Here is a 20,299-nt window from a genome sequence, read left to right on the forward strand (position 1 = left end):
AAGTGAGTCCAGATATTGAAAAGAGTATGGACATCCTTTGAGACCAAACAGTGCTGTGAGAAGATGTAAAAGTGCTGGTTTGTATGAATGATATCCTGCAGGTGCAAAAACATTATGATGTAAACCAAACATAAACCTGCAGCCTACAGGTGAGTAATCAAAGCATTGGACCAATAACTGTACGTTAGAATTGTTTTCATTTCTTGTAAATTGAGGACTGAGCAGGAAGTTAATCTCAATCTCCTAGGAAATCTTAAATTAAAACAAAGTATCTATATCCATTATTTTATTGATGTATACTGAATTTAAAATTAACATACAGTGTATATTGGCCACTATGGATATGCATCTAGTTTCTTTAGCTTCAGTAGTTGTGTGCTGCATCAATACATATCCTAGAAATTGAGCTGTTTTGGTGCCTGACTCTACTTGTATTCTGACAGGGGAACTCATACATTTTAAATATACAGACTTCATCATTTTTGAACAGTATAATGACTAGCTGTGAAAATCAGAAACAGACAAACATGACACAATTCAATATATTTAAGCCAAAAATGTATGAGAGGTAATACCTGTTCAAAATGAATCCTAAATGGCACCATACAGTTGGTTTATTGTAACACTATGTGTCTGTCTAGAACTGTCTTTCCCAAGTTAGCACTAATCAAGACTCAAGTTATATAAATCAACATTTTTCTAATATATATTTCTGCAGAATGAACTTCCTGTGATGATTGCAGACATATGTTCACAGCATGTGAAATCAAGCTAAGTAATGCAGTTTGGATTGTGCCAATCAGTGAGTTGTTTTTTTTCTATGGCGAATTTCAGGCTATTCAGAAGCTCATCCAATCAAATAGTTATTTACTGGTTAAGAGTTTACTGGATCACTCATCCTGTTTTACAGTGTAGCTCATCTTTCCGTCGTTGGCGGATAATCTGTGTGCTGCAAAAAATGTTTTCTGCCTGTAAATATTGGAATCACCACAGCCAACAAAGTGCTTCTACATAAAAGATTGTGCATTTATCAAGCTTTTCCAAATGAATACAATGCACCCTCTCCACTCTAGCAGAGTATCACTCATGTGTGCTTGTGGTTGTTAATTCAATATGACAAAACATTCTCTGGCTAAGAAAATAAAAAGTTTGTTTGATAAAAAAGTTCAGCTCGGCAGTGTGATTATTCAGAGGATTTCAGTGTTGTCAGTGTCAGGACCTGTTAGAGCTGCACAGCATCTGGACGTGTCTGGAGCTATGTACAAAACAAGAAACCAGCATAATTAAAAGTGAAAGCTGAATATGTTTGGCTGGGGTTTTTGGCAGTCTTGTTATTTTTGCATGAAATCTTACTTTGGCAGAGAATGAAGATTTACAATTAAACAGTTTCTGCTCAGTCTTCTTTTTCTACGTTTGTTGAAATTAAAAGTGTTCCCTATGATTTATGGTAATTAGTATTGTAGCAGACACAAGAGCTTTTCAGAAATCAATATCAGAGTTTTATTAAGTTAAAAGATTGTATCTTTTTGTCTTGGAAAAAAGGATAGTGGAAAATATTTGACGCTTTATTAACAGTATAGTTTGCTACTTATATTGCAATAGCTTGATTTTAAATATCCCTTGAAGGAGAGCATACATTCTTAGTAATATATAAATATTGACTTTATCAAACAGATACAAGTTCAGGTTAAAGCTGATGGCCACAATGAGTTTTTTATTTGCTAAACCGTCCTTATCATAAAAACATTGAACTATACTGTATTATTGTTTTCCCTGCAAATTTGATACACATGCCCCTGTGAAGATTTGAGCAGTGAGACATCTTCATTCGTCTTCTTTCTCCTCCACACCTCCACTTATAAAGACACTCTCAAAACTGTCGATGCCATGTTTTCCAATCAATAGGAAGTGTAACAAAAAGTCAAACTGTGTTATTAGATGAGAAACTGAACACTCTAAAGTCTTTATCTGTTGGAGTAGAAAGCAGAGTAGAATGAGGAAAGAAATACTTTTAATGTTATCTCTGATATCAAACTACTTCAAACTTTGCAATCTACACACGCAACAACTGCAAGAAAATGTTGGTGTGCTTGTGAAAAGCTAAACAGACTGTACTTCTAAAGTGCTTCTCTAGTCTTCTGACCACTCTAAGCACTTTTACACTACTAGTCATATTCACTCATTCATCCACTGATGGCAGAGAATGCTATGTGGAGTGCCCATCAGTATCAACTATTCCCATCCATATGCATTCACTCACCATTGACTATGCCACCAAGAGTTTGAGTGTAACACCTCACCCGCAGTCCTGCCCTAACCCTAACCCCTCAGGCTTTGTGCCTAACCCTAACCTCTCAGGGACTGTACCTAACCCAGGGCTGTCAAACTCATTTCAGTTCAGAGGCCACATACAGCCCAAGTTGATCTCAAGTGGGCTGGACCAGTAAAATCATAACATAATAACCTATAAATAAAGAAAATTCCAAATTGTTCCCTTTGTTTTATTGCAAAAAAGTACATTCCGAAAAGTTTCACATTTAATGAACTACCTTTTTTCCAAAAACAGTCTCATAGTTGGGCCAAATACTATATTATTTAAGCACTAAAACCTGCTGCGAACACACCAAACACACAGCTTTCCCAGTCACCTGACATGTTTACAGCAAAAGAACAGATAGATTATAATAATGAAGAATGTAAAGTTGACTATTATGGACCCCCCAGCTCCAGCATAAACAGTTCGCTTGCTGGACAGTGTTGTATGCAGGGGTCCAAAAAGTCTATGAATTTCTACCGGATTATTGCAAACTGCAAATATTCTTTTTCCTCACTTTGAGAAAAAAAGTCTTGGAGCGCCTTTCAGGTGCCCTCTGTCAGCTGTTTGATTGTAGGACAAATCTGAAATAGCAGTTACTTTAATTGAAAAATTGCAGTTAATGACATCTCTGTAATTTTTTCACTTTGCAAAGTCATCCTGCAGGTCGGATTGGAATCTCTGGCGGGCCGGTTTTGGCCCACAGGCTGTATGTTGCATAACCCTGACCTAAACCTTAGCTGTGGATTCTTACACTTTGAGCCTCACTGAAACCCAGTTTTCACACAAGGAGCTGCCTTTCCTTTTCTCACACTTATGCACAAGCGACATTAGTGTCAAAGCAAGTTGTACTGGGCTGCAGAAGCTGAGATCAAACCTCAAACCAGAGAGAAGACTGGCTCTACCACTGAGCCACAGGCCTCTCAACCCCTTTTGTAAACAATGTAGTACAAGAACAAGAATATACTTCCTACCAATGGAGGAATATATACACAGCTTTGAGACTACTACTTGACTTGTATTAAAAACAATACATACTGTATATGAGGATGATTGTATTTAAACAAGAGTTGTTGCAGTTGTTCATGAAGTATTAATTCTAATGTTCATCTAAACCTCAGCATTTAAACTTATCTACTAACCATCACTAAATTATTCAATTGTGATGCTTGTTGATAAAAAGACAAAACAAACAGATCCTAGCTCTGAGGTCACATTTAATGACCCTTTAAGGGAACAAGTGTTATTGTATTTTTCATACCTTCCACACCATAGCCTAGTGAAGATGCTGCCCCTCTACCTAATGGACTCAGTCCTAAGCCCACAGGCCCAATTCAGGTGCACAGCGACATGGAGGGGGATGAAGACCGGTGAGGCTGGGGTATAGTGTTAGCTTTTGTTACCCACTGTGGGCTTTGTTGCATTTACAAGGAAGGATAAAGCCGGGAGAAAGGGGCTGAGAACAGGCTCGTGCCGGCTGTGAGGCTGTCGTTCCTGCAGCACGAGGTCAGAACACTGTGGGGAGCTGTGTACACTCGGCTGCTAATTACACACACCACTGTGCCTCGTCACTCCTGCAGTGGTTGGGCCACAAGACAATCTGGCAACTCCCCAGCACAGGAGGACGAAGGCAGGCAAATAAACAGAGCCAGAGGAGCAGGGATGTACAAATGCAGTCTAATTAGGTTTACTTATACCTTTTACCGAGCAGAGCAGCTGCAGGTCAGTGCCCCCGTCTGACAAGAGGTAGAATGATTGCAGGTTTTAGTTACTGAGCACAATTTAATCATCACCAAACTGGGTCCGGCCTATTGGGGCGAGGCTGAATTAGAATTATAGATGTATTAAGCATTCAGAGCATTCTTGTGGGGAAATGCTGTAATGCTGAATGACAGGCCTTTAGAGCTCTGCGGAATAGGATCTCTGAGTAACATAGATATCTTGAGGGCCGGCCTACAAATGCCAGGGAGGTTACAGCAGGAAATGCCTTTTGTGACTTTCCATCTGCTCAGCAGCAATACACTAACACATACAGCATGGAATATGACTTATGGGGTTTACACTGAGAGCTGGAGAAGGTAGCTTATTAACATGTCTATCACTCCTGGTACTGTTACCAAGGGAACCCAAACAAACAGCCATGGTGGGAGGATATCGGAGTACAGTACACTGTGAGAGATATCTCGGCATGCACTGGATATCATGTTCTATCAGTGTTGCTTGACTTCTTTTTCTACGACACTTCACTCACTTCAATGAACATCATGTATCCACAAATGTTGCTTGGATTACCCACAAGATAACACGGTGTGCACTCTTTCTGTCCCGCAGGACGTGTATCTGCAAAACGATACCAGATCACATGCTCATAGATAGAATTCTGGCGTCTCAGGTGTCTACTCGAGCCTTAAATAACACACTCGCTTTAAAAATGGAATATGAGCTAATTGCAGTAAAGGGACAGGTCAGGTAATACATTCTGGTAGTCAGAGTAAATGGACTAAGTCAATTTGTTACACAGGTTTCATTTTGTTGTATTAATATTATTTATTTTTTATCATACTTGGAAGAATATTTTCTTTTGGCTTTAATTTCCTTCTTATCATTTTGGTTCTCTCTTCTTGTGTTATGTTTCTTCTTCTGTTTTCATTTGCTTTTACATTCCTTATTGTATAGAACAAATACAGTTTATAATTATTATTCATGTTATAATTGCTATATCGGTTTTACCTGTTGTTTCGCAATTTTAACCTCTGTTTAATATATTTATTATAACTATTTTCCCTTTTTTAGCATTAATAGGAAAAGGTTATTTCACATTTTCTGCAGATGTTCAATTATTGTTTTTTTTTTAATGACTAAAGATTTATTGGATTTTTAATTTTTAACAGCACATATCCACAACATACAGGACCAAATAGTGCCAGGTTGAAGAGTGAAAAAAATAATAATAACAATAATATGTGTGAGTTTGACCAGCATGAAAAATAATAAAAAACAAACAGACAAATAGACAAAACAACAAACAGAGAAGAAAAATACTGTATCAGACAATACAAATAATAATAATAATAATAATAAAATAATGCACAAATAATGAGAATAACAAAATACCAGTATTAACAAGATATTTCGGGCGAGTTAACAAGATGTCCATCATACCACTGTCAGATGCCCTCTACCCATACTTCACATATAGATATTTAATCAATGTCCATCCAACAGTGTCCACACTGTTTCCTTTCACCACGCCATCGCCACACCTCCTGCATTCAGTTCAGAGTCCCAACAACCACACCGCAAAGAAAATGTCTTAATATGTTTACAAATACAAACAACTTGTTGTACAATGTATACATTATATAGTCTGGCATTCAACAAAAACTGTCAGCTGGTGCATGTTCAATTATTTTTGATGATGGATGAAGTCAATCAGAGCTCCAACATCCTCTGCACTCCGTCTTTTTGGATGCAGTTTTTGTTGTTTGCAGCTTGTTTTCATGGCAATTTGCAAAAGTGTCCGTGGCCTATTCCAGGAAAACAAATCAAATCTACCTGTCATTTCTGCAGACCACCAACTAACAAAAAAATGACTCTGCGGGTGGTCTGAAAAAGACAAAAAATAAATAGCAGCTGCACAGATCTGCTCCCAAGAGACACAAAACATCTGCAACAGCTGCATTCTTTCTTTGTATGGGGTAATGTATAGCGAGCAAGTCGTTATGCTAATTAGAATCCCAACGGGATGAGCAGCACCGTGATGCAAAGCATCAAACTGGAGTTACAGACAAGTTGAGCCCCACGTTTTAGAGACCCAAAGGAACCATGCAACCGCCAAAAGTCTGCATATTTACATTCTAGCTGCAGCAGTTCCACCGTCTGGGTCATTCAAGTAACGTCCCCTGGACTTTAAACTCCCTGGGAACTTATTACTGTAGTGATTAACTGGTTACACCGCTGTTCTTATTGCAGTCGTATTTCATTGATGAGGCTCAACGCCATCCGCCCACTTATGGAGGCACTGGGGATGCTGGTTTTAACCCATTAATCCAGTTACTGGTCTGCTCAGTGGTGAGGCATGGGGCTAGGTTAACCCACATCCTTTATTCCAGTGTCCTGTCCTCATATTAATCTAAATCAAACACAAGGGTTGGGTCATAAAATCAAATAAATCACAGAAAACAGCACAACTGCAGGAAGGACTTCTAATGAACATCCCATCACGGTTTGATTTATACTGTAATTTCATGGGTAAGGGGACTGTATTAGATCCTACGTTTTCTTGGCTTTCAAGGGTACATGCAAGGAAAATGTAATGTAATGCATAATTGTGATAAATGGCCGTAATTCAGGACAGAAATGTCTGAGTGGCGGTGTTTTGATTTCTAATTGATAATGTGGCGACTTGCTTGTACAAAAAAGAGAGTATAATAGTGACACGTACACTGTTTGAGTCCTTTTTACTTTTAGAATGCAGCTCTCTTATTCCAAAATGCTCTTACAAACAGCTGCATGATACCTGTCCAGTCTTCAATGGCACACAGAGAATGAAAGCAACCCATGGTAGATCATTGAGATACTTGACAGAGAGATATGTTCCAGATATCAGGAGTTGGTGGAGACCAAAAACAGAGCTAAAAGCAGAGTGAATATTGGGTTTATATTTATCTTGTGAACAGAAACACCATTTAAATACACGCTGATGCTTTTCTGATGTTTAAATAGTAAACAGAAAACTCTTTATAGAGTGTTTAGACAACTACTTCAAAAGTGAAGACATTCCCACGGTGGGTCTTGTGGACTCGAACTGCAACCCCAGCCTGGTGACATACTCAGCGGTGGAGACCAAAAGCAGAGTTAAAAGCAGAGGGAAAATTGGGTTTGTATTTATCTTGTGACCAGAAACACCATTTCAATAAATGCTGATGCATTTCTGATGTACAAAGCAAATTGAAAACTCTTTATCGGGGGTTTAGAAAATAAATTCAAAAGTGATAATATTGTTTGTTAATGGATGTATCCATAGCTTGTTTCAGATGCACCAAGTGACCATAAAATCCTCTAGGAAAGGCAATAAAAGCACACATTTTCCAATGGCTTTCATTTGTATGTGCTTCTGGGAATTGTTGTTTATTATTCTTTTTTATTAACACCAGTTTGGAGGCAGCTTAACATATGCCGCACTTAAGGGGACAATAAAGTGTAATGTACCGTGCTTTTTACATATCTTATTGTATCATACTGTATTTTATCACATCGCATTGTATTGCATTGTAAATAGGCAACTAGTGAAAAGTGAAAAATGTATAAACTCTCACTGTACTGTACTTTAAAATCAAGATCATTCAGCTATTTCAAAATAACAGCTTCAAAATAATTTGAAGACAGAACGTCTTGGACAATGGCGCCTCTTTTAGTCCCACTTGTAGCCTTCCAAACAAAACAGCATACAGCTTTTTGATTCATATCTTTCTCACTTTTGATTTAACTAGACTGTCTGTTTTTTTGTGCCAAGCAAGGCTAAACATGTTCCCGAGCCATCCATTGCTATTCTAAATGGGTGTCTTCAAAGCTCAACAAACAAGTCTGCTCCAAGCAATGTTTCACAAATGCGGTCCCCCATTCTTCAACTTTTCTTTGTTTCACATCAGTCAGAGAATGAGGCACAACATAATAAATCCCTGGAGAGCGAACATGGTGAGTCAAGCGAGCGTGACCGCAGACAGCCCCAGCCACCCACATGGGATACACAACCATCACGAACAAGTCACCTCTCCTGATACCCTTCTTGGAAAACATATTTGTGTCCTCGACCTCTCCCTATGCTGGACACGGTGAGGAAAAATTGATATTGATCTTGTTATCTGAAAGTGGGCTTTGCTGTCAGGTTTATCAAAATGTTGGGGGTGATAGCTGCAAAAAAAAAGGAGGAAATGCATGGATGAATTCTTGATGTGTTGGTTGTACTTATTTCTCATCACAGACTGAATACTGTCATGATAATGAGAATCTCAGTCGTGGTGACTATGTTTTACACTTCACCAAGACTTACCACGATGTCGTTCACACACACACACACTGAGCAGAGGGGGGAAAGGCAGCCTCTCAGCAGACCCTCAGTGCTGCCAACTTAGCAACTCACTACACTTTTCAAAACCCCCCTGCCACAAATCTAGAAACCACTCACGACCATGAACACAATGCCATTCTTACTTATTCGGTGACAGAGAAAACAAGGCGAGACTTCATGTACTGCTATGCAAATTAGCAAATGACATCAACTTGGTGATTTGTAAGAAAGTTTTGAGCTACTGCTTTTCTTAGAAATCACTTCTCCACACCGTCTTGGTCTCAAAATAAAAAAAGAAGAAGCTCCCAGCTGTTTCCAGTTTGTGTGTCCTGAATGTCCAGTCAACTGAGCCCGCCCGGGGGTGAACCAGTGAGCGGTGAGCAGAGAAAGAAGGGCTGCTCAGAGCTCTGTCACTCTTTCTTCTTGATTGCTGTAGCGCCGGTAGCAATCAATGGAAAAAAAAAAATTACAAAGTCTGTTCTGATGTACCGCCCCATCACAGTCTGTGTATAATATTATGACAACAAATCAGTCATTCTTTGATGAGGAGGGAGCTAATTTCCAGTTAGGTGGCCTCACTACTCCTTTCAAATTTCTATGTAAATAAACTTGATCATGTCATTCATATGCAAATGTGAGCATGACGTAAACTGGCTTTTCAGGCTGCCAATTGCTACTTACGCTGGAACAAAGCGAACAGTGCTGGTTGTAAGAAGACATACTGAGGCTTGAGTTTCAAACCTGCCAAGTTTTTTTTTATGATTCTTTTCCCTTTCACACAACTCAAGGTTACACTTATATACTATATTCTTTAGAGTAAATACAAGAAGAGACTGGAAAAGGGGGTATCAAGAAGAAACAACAACAGAACCTTTTTGTCTGAGCTGATCATTTCTAGTTGACTAGCTCCTTTTTTCCCATATTGACACAGAACACAAAAACACAAGGACAGTTTGCCCTTGCATTAACACAACAGTAGTACTGCCTTTGTTGCATGATGCATACAAGGACAGGATTACATCAAATTCTGCAGATAAAGTCTGTTATTCCAAGTTCCTCTTTTTCTAGCAGTCCTTGAATAAAGAGACACACAACACATCACATGTTACTGTACTGCATGGCAGCAGACAGCTGATAAAATATTTAACATTGCAGAGAACTCCTTACAGGTGTTGGGACTCAAAGGTATACTTATAAACTCCCCTTCTTTATCATATCTCAAAGGACAGACTTCCTGCTTACTGAATAACTGAATCCACTAAATGCTGACAACTTTTCAAAGAGCCAAGCATTAAAAGGGTTTAACTGATCTTTTTTTTATCAGAACATCCTTCTGAAAACTCTTCATGCTTTTGTGGGTGTACTCTCTGCACACTTTTAAAAAAAAGTAACCCTTCTGCCCGTTCTGGATGCATTTTGAATTCAGGTATTTTCTAATTCAAGTACAGCTGTCGCTCAACAGTCTTTTGGCTCCACACACTTGTTTTCCTCGGTTCCCTTTTCTGATTTCTATCTGAGATTCTATTGGGCAGAGTGCAGGTCCAGGGCCTGCAGAGAGGCTGATTTCTGTGGCAGCTGTTTGTCTACACAGAGGGCTGATGGATATGAAAAGAAGTCCCTTTATTAAGCCACTTTAAACTGACCATCTGCACAGCTAACATCCACTGAGACTGTGCCATAGAGGGCAAACAAATGCTGCACAACATAAAGCAGCCTTTGATTTAACTCTTGAAAACTAGTGCACTAATTAGCCTGAGGCTAAAACAACTTCTCCTCTGAGATCAGAGAAGAAAAGGAATTCATTCCTAAAGCTTCAGTCTTTGCAGAAATAATCATCTTCCAGGGCGTCTTCTTGCACAACATACATTAGTTTCATCACTGCAGTCAGATTTAAAAGCATGCGATAAAGTTTGACCTGAGACAACAGTAGAAGGGCTTTACTGTAATTTGAAAAATTAGTTTAGTCCATTAGTATGCCAAGCTCATGGTAGCATACATATCAATTATTTTCACTGCAGAAGGACACTGCGGGCTAGAACACACTTAGATCTTCTTCAGATATGACAGGCACCTGGAAACAGGCACACAGAAAACTGGTCCTCGCTCTAACCCCCCCAGGGCATCACACAGAAAATGAAAAGCCTATAAGAATTGATTCCCTGACGAAACTAGATCTGGCTGATGTGCCATGTATGGAATATATGTCTGCTGGAGATAGTACTTCTTACCTTCTCCCCATCGATTCCCTTTTGCCCTTCTGATCCAAGTTCCCCCTGCAATCACAAGATTGAAAGTTAAAAGGTAAGGACAGGAATGTTGAAAACTTCATACTCTAACATGTCTCTCTTTTTTCCACTTTAACATGATTGGTCCAAACAGATCTGTATGATTCTCTTTCATCATTTTCACATGGTTTAAATTCCAAAACTAAATTCAGGAGGAGTGCTGTCAACCTGAAAAAAAATCTTACAGTGTTTATTATTATAGTTATTATTATTATTATTATTATTATAATTACTATTATTATTATTATTATTATCAGACACTAATTACACAGGCTCAAGTTATGTTTCACAAAGAGGATTACTACAAGGAGTACTAAGTACAGCTGCAGGGGTCACTTAGTTTTTCAATCAACATAAAAATCCAATCAGCCTTTCATAACAGCTTAAATAATGATACTGGAATAAGTTCAACAAATACAATTGATGTTTGATAGACCTTGTTATATTCATTGTAAACTTGAACTGTCCTTAAAGAATAAAGAACTTAAGATTTAAATGTTGCCACTGTTGAAAGTAAAAAAAATATACAGATATGATTGGAGACAGAAAGGAGAAACATCAAATTTGGTGTAAAAGAAAGAGAGATATATTTTATTGTCTCTCTGGGACTCTGTTCAGGTCTGGAGTGACCCAGCACTTGATACTTTGGTCATTATTGTGGTGATGTTAATTGTTGATGATGATAATGGAAGGTCTTAAATAGGTTGGTTGCTTCATTGTACATGTTCCTTATTTCGGGAAAAAAAAAAAAAAAAAAAATTCCTTACTTATTTTGGTGCATTGCCTTTACACTGCTTGGCAGTACCTGCGCCCAAATTGACTTGAAGCACTTTGTTACTCTTACTGATCTTGTTTCCTCTTGTCTAGATCAAGCGGCAAACTCCGGTCTCAAACGATGAAGCCAATGCGGAAGTGATATAAACTGCAATACATCGAAAATCCGCTTGAGGCTGGCTGCAGAAACACCGGAAACCACATAGATATGAATGGGAACAAGACGATCTTTGCAGCATTAATAAACATGTTTACAGCCTGGTTCAAAAAACGGCTTGGCCCTACAACGCTAATCTCTCTAATGGCACACACTGTACGGGGGGTGAATTTTTTTCTAACATGACGGTTAAGAAGATATTAAGATTATGAGTTTTGCCCAAATAAGGACATGACTGACGTGACTCCCGGTCGGGAACACACAGCCATTGGCTAAGAGACTCACACTACGTCACACTCTGCCTAGTTGAGTTCCGCATTACCAATATGGCTGCTGCCGTCGATTTGCTTCAAAACAGCTCTCAGGAACAGATGGGTGACGTCACGGATACTACGTCCATATTTTATACAGTCTATGGTCTAGATCTTTGCTTGTGTTGTTCTTGTTCTCGTATGTACGTCGCTTTGGATAAAAGCGTCTGCTAAATGACATTGTAACATTGTAACATTGTAACATTGTATTGTGATATGGTATTTTACCCAGAGGACCGCACTATACTAGCTAAAGCTTAATCACAGACATTCAGTGTCATAACCGCCACAGTCACCCACTGCACACAACCTGTTGCAATTGAAAATGAACCTCCATTGATGTGTATTTTAGCAACCATTCACTGCATACAGCATGCTGGGAAACACAGCAGCACATCGACCAGGCAACTCTTTTCTCTCATCGGATCATCATCATGCATTTAAAGAAAACACTACACTATGAAGAGTACTGGTTTGATTTAAAAATGATTCCTCAATTTGAAACATTGAGTGACCAGTGCTGGGGGGGGGGGGGGGGGGGGGGGTCCCACAACTTCAGGCAAACTTGTCTTGGGCAGTGCTTCACAAATATCAATGTTACTGTAGGCTTAGCTCAACGACTGTACTGGGAGGGAGCAGGATTGCAAACTCCACATGGTGAGAACAGACGATACTAGAGAAACACAGCTGCACAAATACTGACAGTTTGTAGACTCTGCTGAATACAATGGAAACAGTCTCTCACTGAGAGACACCAAAATAGTGACTGCATCTCATATCTATTTATTTTATTCATTGTATTTGTAGAGGGAGCATGTATGATATTAAACAGAAATGTTGCTCTTTGATGTATTCTACCAGAGTTAGCTTTAAGACAATTCACATCTGCAGTCCCTTGGCAGGTCATTTGCTGGAGTGATTTTACGGGTGATGCTCTTCATTTGAGTGTGTGTGCATAGACACTTCATTCCACCCCTGCATAAGTCAGCACCCCATTTGGGCCACCCCAGTGAAATAAAAGGTCTTGACCCGCCCCTGGGATTCCACGAAGCCAGTTTGCATAAATAATGATGGAAGAAAATCAATAAAGCAGCTTTGTGGTTGAGATGCTGCAGCAATACTGCTGAAGAAACGTACATCATGTGGGAAAACAAGAAACAGGGAGAAAACACAGCCAGAAAAATACTGTCAGCACTATTATGAATACAATTCTGAGAAATAAGTCAATATTAACATGAAATCACCTGAAGTGCTTTTCAGCTGCAAGGTTGTTGCTTAATAGATTGGCACTATTGCTTAAGTGCTATATTGTGCATCTTTGAATGGGTGTTTATTTCTACGGGATTATTTTTCTGCAACACTTAGGCTTAGGAATATATTTCAGAAGGTAGCAGATGTTGAAAAGGTTGGATAACAACTTCGCTCAATGCTTTGAAAAGTTGCAAAAGCATCTGAAAAATATTTATCTTTATCCTTGCACATACAACGTGAAGCACCGCAATCTAATCACACCACTGTGCAAAAGGACTGCTTGAGAGACATGTGCTTGCAAGAAGGAGTCCTGACTGAAACAAAGTGAACACAAGTGCCAACAGGGTGACATGATGCCTATATGCACTATCATGTGCACACAGCTCATTCAATTTAAGCTGACTTAGGTAAAACACACATATGCACCACTTTGACACTGACACAAAAGCACATCAAGGAACCAGATCCAAACCTCAAAGTCATACTGTTTGCTTCTGCAGAGTCTATAGCATGTGTAAGATTATACACACTAAGCTGTTGGAGGCTTATTTTCCACAAATATCTCCCTGATCACTGATTCCTCTAAAGCAAACCCAGCCCTGACTTTCCACTCTCTATGCCAGAGATGTGTGAGACGTCTTGGAACTTATTGGCGCAGTTATAAGGGTGTAACTTATACAGTTTCATGACCTCAGCTGCGTCCTGTAAAGCTCAAGCAAACCGCCACATTACAGTGGACAAGGTCAGCCATATCATCACTCTTACAGTATCGACAGCTGCATGAAATTGTTGTTCTCACAATATGGCTTCTGTTGAGTCTGAAAATGCCGCCTGCAGAAAACACTTGTGGCAATATATCTAAAGATGTAAAAGAAGGTCTGGTGTAAAAAATGTGAACCATGCAGACTTTCATAATATCCACAAACATGTTTGGGTTTGCAGAGAAAACAGGTTGCTTGGAACACTTCTGCAATAAAAAAAAGGCTTTATCGACAAGGAATTGAGCTTACGTTTAAAACATTTCCAGACATGTTCCTGAGCACTAGCATCAATACCAATGCTCCTTCAACTGCTCATGATTTGGACTTTTCCTGTGCGCTGTTGTGTAACGAAACAGCTTTAGCCTCCTCTTAAACCTCCTCTCACATATCACAAGTGGAGGGAGCTGTGCCATTAAGCGTTATTTCATATTCCATGTATCAAGGTTCATCGGCAGATATGTCACCCCACGGTGAGCTTAACATCTTCAGTGGATTTAGGTCCAGGATTAAGCCATCTTCCACATTCAGGAATGATCCTGTTTACTGCCTCCGCAGCAATCTACAGGAGAATGGATCACTTGAATGCAATGAAATATCTAAGGGGTATGATTTCTTTCAGGGTACATGTTTTTCTTTTTATATTCCTGAGAATAAAATCTCTTCTCTTTCAAACCCATGAAAATACTTCAGGTCAGTCTCACTTTAAGACACTGAAACAACAGACAGGATCAGCCATCACAGTAAGTGCTGGTTCCTGTTGACTGGACACGCCCTCCCACACTGAAGGAGAATGAACGAGATATCCAAGATGTCACATTTGATGGTCTACAATCTTACTGATGACAATATCACAGAACACAAAAAGCAAGCATCACATCAGTTATCCAGTAACAAAGCAAATTCCAGCAATTTTCCCTGCTATTCCAGACTATAACAACAACAATGCATTACCAAACAAGCACTTAGGCTCTCTTAAAGCTTCCACTACAAGAATATGCATTTGTCTCCCAATTTAAACGTCCAACTCTACAGCAACGTCTATCACTCCAGACCCCCACTCTGCAGAGAGGGTGTGCGCTATTCAGTTATTATTTCAGAAGAGACAGATCTTTAAAATAAATGAAGGGGCCAGACATTTACATTTCCTTTGTCCAACCTGTAAAGCTAAAAAGAGAAATGCATTTACCCGGGACCTGTTTTCATCTAAGAGGAGAGTGGAGGGATCGTTTCAGAAACATCAAGTTACCTAAAATCTTTGTATTCAGTTTGACACTCCTGAATCATTACTGGTTACACAGCCTGCGTGTAAAGTTGTTATAGTGCTTTCAAGTTTCACACAAGTGGCAGCCTTCAGAAATAGAGCTAATGCAGAAGTGTTAACAAACTGCAGTTCCTCGAGTGTCCACTTGAGGCTGGCTCCTGGACTGGAAACCACATACACACCCATTCATTAAAGCCGACCTTTACAGCAAAAACAAACATGTTTACAGCCTGGTTCAAAAAGCGATTTAGGACTGAATAGCTAATTTCTCTATCAGCACACTTTGTACTCATCAGCTCAGAAGATATTAGGTTACAAGTTTTGCAAAAGAGGACGCACAGCTGACTTGACTTCAAGGCGGGCACACTGTAGCTGTAAGCAAGGAGGCTAAAGGGATAGAGCTGATATAAGAAGACGGAGGTTTAAGAAGAGGAGATAGAAGCCATGTCTCTCCTCTCTCATCATGGGCAATGTGAGATCTCTGGCTAATAAGATGGACGAGCTAACAGGACTAGCCAGGAGTCAGACAGAGTTTCAGGAATGTAGCATGTTGTGCTTCACAGAAACGTGGCTGCATCAGGATATTCCCGACCACAACGTCTCCATTGACGGCTTCCAGACTGTCTGGGCAGACCGGGATTGCACCGAGAGCTCTGTGGGCCTCCGACCATACTATCTGCACTGGGAGATCTCACATGTCAAACTGGTAGCTGTTTACATCCCCCCTCTGCCAACCCGACTACGGCGTCCAACGTTCTCAACACTGCCATAGCCAGACTCCAGACAGACCACCAGCGTGCCCTCTTTCTGATCTCCAGGGACTTCAACCATGTATTTATTTATTTTCTACAGAGCTTATTATTGTATTTGTATAACTTATGGTGTATAGAGGAACTGTAATGACCGAATTTCCCTCCCTGGGATAAATAAAGTATTTCTGATTCTGATTCTGATTCTGCATGATAAGTGTAGTTTCCATTTGTCAAGTTTTTACCATCCAAAAAAGTCAATCAATATAAATTCAGTTCGCCAGAACAACAACTCTCCTCTTCTTATTCTTCTGACCGATACATTTCACAAGGCCTCTAACTAAATACAAAATTGGTATTAGCTTATCCATTCTGTGCCACAGTAAAAACATGGTGGTGCAAGATGGTAGCCTATATGGAAGGAGAGCTGCTCCTATGTAGACATAAGAAGCTTATTCTAAGTCAACAAAATCAAAATGATTTTATATTCAGTTGATTTTAAACTATTTAAACATACTAAACCTGTCATGCAAAATGTCTCTTATTACTACACACTGCACCTTTAGAATAGTTACCTTATGTATTTATTTTTATTGATGACTTAAGAGCCTGACTGATGCCGTCTAAAAGCCTGATTCAGCCCACGAGCCGCCAACTGAATAGGTCTGGAGTAGACGGTTACATGTTACCACAAATACGCATCAAGTTATGTGAGCCATTTGTTTTTCACCCAACAGTGTAGAGCTTCGCCAAGAGGACATAACTGAGACACTCGTAGCCCCCCTCTGCATAGACAGCCTCATCATCTAGTAAAAGTTGCTAGTGCAGTGACAAGGACATGATCCCTCGCTGGCTCCCCACCAATGAATACTGCCGATGGTGCCCAACTGGGCGGCACCTGGCCAAACAAGAGGCACCGCTGCTTGGGACCGTGCTTGTGTCTCTGCAGCAGCACCGCTCCCTGCGCCAACCACGGGCTCACTCGCTGGTTTAATTTGATTTTGAGATTGCTTTGTTTTCTGTGTTGCTGTGATGGGGTCAACACAAAGCGAGCCAGTGATTCAATCCAATGATGTTAGAAAATCATCTCAGTGAGGGGCAGCGGCAGATTCAATAAATCACAAACAAAAAGGAGAAAGTTACAGCTGCTCCCTCTGCAGAGTCTGTAAACAGCGCAGTAAAAACTAAAAGAAACTAAAACTAAATGTATTCAGGGAAAAACTTAAGTTTCAACTGATTTCATGACGATCGCTGCGTTAATCGCAGCTGTAAAGGCAAAACAGCAGAGTGGTCTGATTGTTTTTAAGCTGATTAATCAGTGAGAGGCTTACCTTACGTCCTGGGTTTCCTTGAAGCCCGACCTCTCCCGAGTCCCCCTGTGACAGAAACAACACACAGAACAGTTAGTGAAAGGTCTCTCGTTCACACATTAGTGAATCGCTTTATGAAGGCTTGTCATTTCATCGGCCGTGTTGCTGCTACAGCTGTTCAGAAAGTTCTTGCTGACACAAAGGCTCAGCAGCTGCAGATCGGGGTACTATTTCTTAACAACTGGACAGCACAGGTCTGAATTTGCTGTATTATTCTAATAACAGGGTTTTTTTTAAGAAAAGGGGACATCCAGGAGAGGGAAAGAGAGGTCGAAAAGCTTGCTTGTCCTTGTGTTTTTATTCATCAGGTCATCAGAGGATAAGTCAGATAGGGGGGGGAGCAGTTTTCCACATTATTGGTAAAAGAGAGAAGATGGAGGTAGATAGTGTTTCGACAATTAAGCTAACACAGAACTTGCTGCGAGCAAAGAATCTAATTAACCAGGATGCCCATTCACGGTCACATCTTCATTACAATCCCTGTTTGTTAGAGCTCAATGGGCTTGTTTAGCAGGGACCCGAAATTGTCTAAACAGAATAACTCATTCGCCTCATTTATTCTGTGGCTTATGAACCCTTTGTTCTACCTTTCATTCTCCATAACTTTTCCACTCTAAGTTTTAGAAAGACTTTGATCTCAGCAAGTAGTGTAAATAACTGGATCTATTTCAAACATGCTGCAAGATGCTATACTTTCACAAGCTTTGCAATATTCCTCCACAGAAATTCACATCTGCTGATGTCACTTACTAAAAACACAGACCTCCCATAACATATATGAGAACTAGGACTGAAACATTATACCAGCATTGAAGATAACAGTGTGAAATTGTGCTAAAAGCATTTGGTACTGAAGTATCTGATAGCTAATAAGTAACTGACGTAAAACAAGTCAAAGAGAAACCTATGTTGCCCCAGACATTCAAGGAATTTTGGTTGAGACCCCCTTCCAATTTAGTGACATGCATGGACAAGTTTTGTAACCATTACGCTAGCAGAGCCCAGGAGGGTATAGTAGATAACTAGAGATCAAGATAAGTTTGGGCTTTGCAGTAGGCTATGTCATTGGCTCAAAGACCTATAAAAGGTGCTGGTCAACAGCATTCTGGGAGTCAGCAGATTTGCAGAGCTGTTCTCCCAAGCATTCCGGGTGCTTGTTCGATACTGGTATTGTTTTCTTGTAATAAACGTATTACTATGCAAGCAAGCCAGTGTCACGAAGATTCCTTCTGCATCTACACATCACGGGCGGTCAAGATACAACAGTACAACACCATGTACCAAATTGGTTCATAGTAGGGCACAGTTGTGTTCCTTTAAGTTGGTCTTCACCTGCCATTAAATGGAGGGAAAAGCAAGAAGCAGCAGCAGAAGAAGATTTAATAACCAGCTAGCTAGCTAATCTTTCCCAAGCTGTGTGGTTACTACTGAGGCACGAATCATGTCAGAGGAGATGACAGATGAAAGCAAGGAACTCTACCCTGCACGCAAAATTAATTTTCCATGACAGTTTGTGAGTTTTGGGATTTTAAAATAAAGACAGGGTGTTTTTGGACAACATGTAACACAGAATCACATACAGAAGAAGATTATGGAGATTTCTCTCCTGTACTAGAATTGACCTGTTACTCTTATTGTGACAGTCTAATTCTTTCAGAAACAGATATAAAACATTCAAATAAGACATTCAGTATTCAAAAAACTAAACAATAATTCTAACATGTCACTCCACTGGACAGTGAGGCTCAACATGCCGAAAGGACTCACACTTGATGTCTGGATGTTCATAGTAAAGCTAATATGAGTCTTACTTTCCAGGAACTCTTGGTGCTGTTCAGAAGTACAGTTCTTTAGATGCACAATTAAACTGGTAGAATAAAAGTTGTGTTATTTAGCTCCTCCTCACATCACCTGTACTTTACAAGCATTGCAAATAGCTTCCATGCAGTTGGCGTGTGGAAGCTCATTGTTGGGACATGTAGGCTGTCATAAAGTGTGCATTATTAATCAGAATCAGAATCACAAACACTTTATTGCTACATTCCTGAAACTCCATTTGACTCCTGGCTAGTCCTGTTAGCTTGTCCATCTTATTAGCTAGAGATCTCACGCTGCCCATGATGAGAGAGGAGAGACACGGTTTCTATCTCCTCTCCTTAAACCTCTGTCTTCTTATACCACCTCTCCTCCTTGAAGCTCTATGCCTCCTCTGCCTCTATGCATCCTAAATATCCAGAGTACTGCAGGAACATCCAGCGGTTCGGCCGATGAGCCCGCCGGCTTCAGCTCAACCAGCTGATCATGAGGAAAAACAAAAACAAAGCAGGGTTGCCGGGCAACAGTAATGCAAGTAAAAGTTAAAGTTGGTGATTTCATTGTGAAAAACAGTCCACAACTCTCAGCAACGGAAGGCCAAAAGAGGTCATAACTTCAACAAACTACCAGAGATAAATCTGACAAAGTATGAGGAAGAAAGAGAAGAAAAATCAGAAAGAAGAATGAAAGAACAGGAGCGCCATCTGTGCATGCATAATCACCTTATTGGTCATACACATTGGCATCAAGCATCTCTAAAGATCTGGTGCCAGTGCAGTCATAAACTGTGTTGAAATAAGTCCCTGAACTTTTCACTTTAGAGGAACAATTAGTATAAATTGAATCAGAAGGTGCTAATTGAAAACACAAGCCATAAGAGCAGGCGGGTTGTAAATGGCCCCAAACAAATTAAGAGGGTTGTAAAAGGGGAGGATGTTCAATTTCACCATTATGTCCATTATGTGTTTGTTTTCACTGTTTTGCATGTACATGCTGTGGCTGTAAATCTAGTAATACCATGGTTTATGTGCAAGGCCATACAAAATGGATTTCCTTTCAAGTAAGCTGCATTCTTATATCCCAATCCTTATCTGTTTAATTTCCTGAGGGATTCTGGATTAATCATAGCAGTTTAATCCCTTTGCAGTGCATTAGAATCCTCCATCAAACTCTCACTGTAA

At 39.9% G+C, this 20,299-nt stretch overlaps 1 protein-coding gene across 1 annotated transcript in view; it reads right to left on the reverse strand.

Annotated features, from left to right (window-relative positions):
- The window catches only part of LOC117812114 (collagen alpha-1(XIX) chain), a 182,440-nt gene that overhangs the window by 119,431 nt on the left and 42,710 nt on the right, over window positions 1-20,299 (reverse strand). Inside the window, exons 16-17 of the mRNA XM_034682727.1 lie at window positions 17,265-17,309; window positions 10,613-10,657 (exon numbers count right to left, since the gene is read on the reverse strand). Of these exons, the coding sequence (XP_034538618.1) occupies window positions 10,613-10,657; window positions 17,265-17,309 (90 nt within the window). The remainder of the gene's footprint in view (window positions 1-10,612; window positions 10,658-17,264; window positions 17,310-20,299) is intronic.

The sequence above is a fragment of the Notolabrus celidotus genome, chromosome 4 (genome assembly GCF_009762535.1).
Source record: "Notolabrus celidotus isolate fNotCel1 chromosome 4, fNotCel1.pri, whole genome shotgun sequence".
NCBI lineage: Eukaryota > Metazoa > Chordata > Actinopteri > Labriformes > Labridae > Notolabrus > Notolabrus celidotus.